At 51.1% G+C, this 6324-nt stretch overlaps 1 protein-coding gene across 1 annotated transcript; it reads right to left on the bottom strand.

Annotated features, from left to right (window-relative positions):
* Nucleotides 1-4779: 4779 nt before the first annotated feature.
* Nucleotides 4780-5394, bottom strand: PNMA8C (PNMA family member 8C; the record flags this gene model as incomplete). Its single annotated transcript, XM_080828417.1, has 1 exon — nucleotides 4780-5394. One exon carries the CDS (start codon nucleotides 5392-5394, stop codon nucleotides 4780-4782), a length of 615 nt encoding a protein of 204 aa, XP_080684543.1.
* Between the last annotated feature and the right edge of the window lie 930 nt (nucleotides 5395-6324).

The following is a 6324-nucleotide window of genomic DNA, read 5'->3' as shown; positions in this document are numbered from 1 at the left end:
AGCTATAAGGAGATAAAGGGGGGGCGGGGAATAATTCATCCTGTGGTGGCACGGAAGACTTCCTGGCAAAAGAGACCCGAGGGGTAAGAATCAGGGGGAGTCATGTAAGAGCATCCCAGGCAGAGGCAACAACCGGGACAAAAGTTCTGGGGTGGGGAGGAGCATGTCTTGGGGTGGCTAGGGTGTCGTGAGATGGGGTGCTGAGGCAGGCAGGGGTTGATGGGCTCTACAGATGTTGAACTTTCTTCTGAAGGGGGATGGAGTAAGTAGAGGAGTGACTAAACAGACTGATTTGTCATTGTAGAGGGATCCAGCAGTCGCCAGAAAGCAGAGGGAGCCCAGCAGCCCAAGCGCAGAGAAGAAATACCCGGACCTCTCTCTCCTCCCGCCCTCTGATTCCTGCCGCTGCCTCCCCATTGGCTGATCCAGACCGGAAGTCATCCGGCAAAGGCGCTTCGGTAATACAGTGCAAGGACGTGGCCTCCCGGGGTGCGGAGCAGGGTAGAGAAGCACAGAGAGGCAAGCTGGGAACCCAGGGAGAATCACCAGCGTCAGCCCTATGGGAATCACATATAGGTTGGCCTCTCAGAGGTTCCCGGCCCTCCTTCAGAATCCCTGGTCTTCACCGAGGACTGTTGAAGGAACGCAGACTGTCCTTAGACAGCCCTGGACTTCGGTCCTTCTTGAGCTTTCCTGTGTGGTTTCCTTATCCATAGAGTGAGATGAAGATCGTCATGGTAGTACGTCTCCTAATCGCTAATCTTTAATGAAATTCAACTAACTCAGAAAGCTTTGCATCACCCTGTCCCTCCAGAAAAGTGAGGGGAAAAAAATTTAGAGGCAAGATCTAGACTAATATGAGGCTCTTTATAGTCTGAATTTATTTCCTTTCATGTCAATATCCTACATTTCCTTACAGAATACTAATGGGTTTTGATTATGGGAATTACCCAAACCTGTCCATGGGGTGAATTACATGGTATAAGATATAGTTACTGTACCAGTTTTCTGAGATCCTGAACTTCCTGAATTCTTTTTTTTTTTTTTAAGTTTAAGTATTCCCTACACCCAATGTGGGGCTCGAACACACAACCCTAAGATCAAGAGTCACATGCTCTTCCAACTGAGCCAGCCAGGTGCCCCCCAAACTGAATTCTGAAGTGCATCTGACCTGGAGGTTTTGGATAAGGTGTTGTGGACCCACAGTGCCAAGCCTTGGTGGTTGGGAAGATTCCACGGATTAATGAGTACGAAAGATTGTACACAGTGCCTGGAACACAGAAGGGCCGTTATTTATTACTTTATCCCAGATAAACCATTTCATCTCCATCAGTCACTGGGAGCCACTGGGATAGAAGAAAGTTGTGTGTTTGGTGTTTTATTGGCCATGAGATCTGATGCTACCCCTTAAAAAAATAATACAGCCCTAGAAAACTTCAGGCAGCCCACAGAAGCAGTTTTTACAATGTTTGTTTGTTTGTTTGTTTACCAGATAGATTATTTTTCCCTTTTTTAAAAAAAGATTTATTTGTTTGAGAGAAAGAGGGCATGCACGAGTGAGGGAAGTGGCAGAGGAGGAGAGCGAGAATCTCGAGCAGACTCCCCACTGAGCACAGAGTCCAATATGGGGCTTGATCCCGTGACCCTGAGATCATGACTTGAGGTGAAATCATGAACCAGATGTTTAACCGCCTGAGCTACCCAGGCGCTCCTAGATTATTTTTCCAGATTAGATCTAGTGTGGATTCCCCAACATATCAAAAAGCATACTGTGATTGCATTCACATACATTTATTTTGCAAGTTCCTATTTGTACAATAGAGTGTCAACCACGAAGAACAGTGAAGAGTTTCAGCGGAACCCCGTCTTGAGAAATGGGGCTTCACCAGGCCAACTGTGGGCATCTCCTAGCCAGCACGTCCAATTTATCTGGGAATTTTCATTTAGGATTTGCTGTGTGCCAGCCAGGTCTTGACTCACACAGATAACTGGCTTCAAATGGTAGCCAATTGACACAACTGCTTGCGTTGCTATGTCAGGAAACTTCCAGAAAACCTCGAGAAGGGGTAGGAGATTGGGTTTTAGGGGCAACATTGAACAGTGACTCACACTCATGTTGTGTATCACACATATGGATATTGTGTGGGAAACACCCCAAACCCACAATATGCACAAATACAGTCTCGATGCTGCAATAGACAATAAGGAATGTCACACTGTCCCTTGTTATGATACAATGACTGTGCCTTGATGGGAGAATGGCATGCAACAAGCTAATGTGCCTGAGGTCTTATCCAAGCCCAGACTCTGAGGCAACAATGAACACAGTAACACGATACACTGCGAGTGAGGTTCCCTGGCTGGAAACTTACAAGGGAGAAAAAGGTCAATAGAGCGCTACAACCACAGATACACTTGCAAGAACAGTAAATATATATGCAGGGATGGCAGGAAAAGCTTCATCCCAACCATTGCACAAAAGAAAAGGATGGTGAGGCTGATGACTCAGAGCCAGCTGAGGGAGTTTACAGAAATCAGAGTCTTCCAGATTTTTAGGGTGTCATCACCTGTGAACTCTAAAAATTCCTTCTGTCTTGATGCTTGCTGGGAATGCAATGACCTAAGAGGGATTTCTGACTGCCTGAGTGTAGGTCCCTTGCCTGCACATTGGCTGCCAAGGTGGGGGGTTGCATAGAGAGAGAATCTTCACATTTTGGCTCTGTTCAGTGTGGGAGCTAAGGGGGTAGCCTCACAGAAATAAGAACAGGGGTTGGATGCTGGAATTCAGACATGACTGATGCCCACCACAATAATATGTTGGGGGGGGTTCTCCATTTTCATGCTTTGGTAGGTGAGAATCAGAGTGGCATATATGTAAATTACTTTTTTTTTTTAAACCAAAGAAATTCAGCCCAAACCTTTGCGAATCCCTGAACTAGTGGAAGTTTGCAAATTTGTAGACCGGATGTCCCTGAATAAGAGTTCTATCTACCCACGGACAGTTGGATTTTACCCATTCTTTTTTTGTTTGTTTGTTTTTGTTGTTCTTCACCATCACGGGGGACTCCAAGTTTATGTTGTTAATGGGTAACTCTTGAGGGTGACCTCCTAATTATTTACCTCCTTTTGGACCATTTCCTGAAAGTCTTGCCTTTTGTTCTTTAGAGTGGGGTGGCCCCTGTGCCTAAGTCGGAGCTTCTGGAATGGAATTTGGGGAGACCCATATCCTCACCCCCGGGGCCAATCAGAGCAGAAGAGTCCCATGTGTGACCATCCCTTGTAAAGGAGACCAAGTGTGTACAGGACAGCGACAGCTTTTGACAGAGTCAAACACAGAGCGCTGGGCTCCTCAGGTGTGGCAAGCAGGCAACTCACTTGGTCAGGCATGGTTTCTGCAAAACAGGTTGGCCCACTCTGGATGAGAGTTACCTTCAAGGTCCATCCCTTTAAAAGACAAAACAAAAACAAAAACAACGCCCCCCCCCCCCAAAAAAAAAACGAAAAATGGATCTAGACTTTGCAATGGCAGGATCTCCAGCAGGGTCCAAAGCTAGAAGGGTCTGTGTCTCTTCCTGGCAACACGTACTCAGCAAGAGGGGCTGTCCCCGACAGTAGGACTCTGGGGGGTGCAGAGAGGGGATAGTGGCTTTTCTCCAAAGCAGAGATCTCCCTGATGTGGTCCTCTGGCTTGGCTTTTCCTCAACGCTGCCAAGAGACCTTCTCCAAACCCTTGGAATCACGGACACTGTTTCTCCTCTTCTGTTTCCTGGAAACATCTGCTCACGTGGGGGTGGGTGAGGGGGGGGACACACGACACGACAACCTGTGGTCTCCATGGCAACAGTCCGGATGCTGCGGTGCTCGGCTAGGACTGTGGGACTGCGACCTCCCAGCTGGTCCCTTGGGGTCTCCAGGTTGTTCAGTGTTTGCGGGGTAGTCACTCAAAAGTTATCCTCACCCACTCAGAAACACACACACACACTCAGGTGTTGCCCCCACAGCTACACGTGGCCCACAACTACTCAAATGCTACCCGTTCTAACTCATATATTACGTTCATACTCAGATGCTACCCACACACGCAAATGGTACCGTGCTCCCTCATGTACTCAAGTAACTCAGATGTTCCCCGCACCTGATCAGATATTAATCTGAGTGCCACGAGGGCAAAATTTGGGTCTGTTTGTCCCCTGCAGTTTGCCCAGTGCCTGAAACCATGCCTGGTACACTGTGGGCACTCAGAAAATGTTTGTTGAATGACTTAGTGATCCACGCCCAATCAGATATTACCCACATCTACTCAAACAGTCCCTATGCCCATTCAGAGGTACCCCAGTAACTCACATGTTCCCCAGTCTCTACGAGTGCCATGAAGGCAGGGATCTGTGTTGGATTTGCTCCCTTCTCCCAGCTCCTAGAAGCACCTGGGACACAGGAGGTGTGTGATAGATAGCCATAGAATGAATGAATGAATGAATGGCGCATGCTCAACCAGGCATTACCCCCATCACTCAGATGTACCCTACAAGTTAACTCAGATCCAAATGCCCCCTTACTCACACTAGTCAGATGATGCCCACGATCACGCAGATGACACCCATTCTCATTCACAGTGACCCACACACTGGAGTCCTACTCCCCACTTCCCCCACATTCTCCACACTCAATCCACTTCCCCAGACCAATTCAAAGCCTACCTCTGCCCCTTCCCCTCATCACCTGCACTCACTCAGAGGCCCCCCCCCACCCTGCTGCCCCTCGTACCCTCCCCGCCTCACCTCACAGCTTCTTGTCAGAGGCATGGTGCCGCCGACGGCTTTTCTTGTGTTTTCGCTTGCCTCTCTTGTCATCTCCAGCCTTGCTCTGCTTCTCCACGGAGTCCAGAGCTGGCGCCCCGTCAGCGTCCGCGGGGGCCCCGGCCCCCAGCTTCTCCCCGGGGCCGGGCGCCCGGCACTTTCTGGCAGGAAGCTCTCTGGGGCCCGGCACTGTTGGGCATAGCTCCTGCCTCAGGACCCGGGCCACATCCTCCACCGTCCTGCCCTCGCTTTGCAGGAAGAGGTTCAGCTTGGTCAGGAATTCAATGTCCTGCTTCCGGGGCATGTAGACCACTCTCCACATGCCGCCCTTGCCCTTGAACTCCCTGGGGATCACGGCGTAATTGATCTCTTCCTCCAGCCTGATGATGGCTGCCTTGGATCTGTCTTCTTCCAGAAAGGCTTTCCCGGCCACTTCGAACTTGCCCAGGGGCTTCAGAGGGACCCGTATGATCTCTTCGAACTCCTCATGGTTGCAGTCTTCTGGTATTCCCAGGATCATCAGGGACTTGTAACTGTCCACCTCGAGCGCTTTGCACCCGTGCTCCAACAGAGCGATGTCCTTGACCCCGAAGAGCATCTTGCCCAGCTCCCGGAGGCAGCAGTATGCCTGCTTGTGCACACTTGAGCTGCCTCGGGAATGCACGAAATTATCCAGGATGCCACGATCCCTTCCCAAAGGCTCAGTAAGAGGGAGGCCTCAAGGGCCCGATTTGTCCCTCTAGCGGAGGATGCCCCTGGCCCTGCCCGCAGGGCTGCGGTGTCCAGCTCTCTGTAACCTCCCCCGAGAAGGCGCTTGGGAATTCCCAGGGACTTACGCACAGTGAAACAGAGGTGGCGTCTGCCAACTGGCTCGTGGGTCCCCAGTCTGGGCAAGGCTGCACCAAGGAGGGTCTAAAGATGCACTTCCCTTTTCTTGGTGATGGTCTCCAGAGGTCTCACCGGTCCTGACAGCCTCAGCAAATCTGGGATGGCGGGTCTGTCTCCCTGGGGCCGCTGATGCCGGGGTGTCGTGGATGGGGGCCCAGAAAGCAGGGTGGCTGGTCACTCGCGGCTGGCCCCGGGGCTGCCCTCAGTGCCCTGTGGCCCCGGCGAAGACAAGGATGTGGCCGCTGCACTTGCTCCAGCAGTGACGTCACCGCCTCCTTCCGCTGCTCTGCGGCCCAGAAGTCTCCATGGCAACCGCTGGAGCATTGCTTCTGCCATTGGCCGGGGGGCCAGCCGCATTGAAATCAGAGTCCAGGGGGTCACTCAGAGGTGAGGGGTCAGCCACCTGCATTCAAAAGCACCCTCCCTTCTCCTTTGAGAAAATGGCTGATTCCAGGGGAGAGGGGACAGAGAAGATACAAGAAGAGCCTGGAGCATCTTTGGGGGGGGGGCGGGGGCGGGAACAGAGAGTAAGGAAATGCTCAAAGAATAATGAGAACAGGTGTAAGAACAGAGAGCCAGCTTGAAGGGCTCCCATTGGCCAAACCTGGGACAGTTTGAGCATCCATGTTAAAATTGAGAT

Source organism: Martes martes, assembly GCF_963455335.1.
Source record: "Martes martes genome assembly, chromosome: 17".
NCBI classification, from domain to species: Eukaryota; Metazoa; Chordata; class Mammalia; order Carnivora; family Mustelidae; genus Martes; species Martes martes.
The sequence above is the reverse complement of the archived record's forward strand: the minus strand, read 5'-3'. Positions and strand labels throughout refer to the sequence as shown.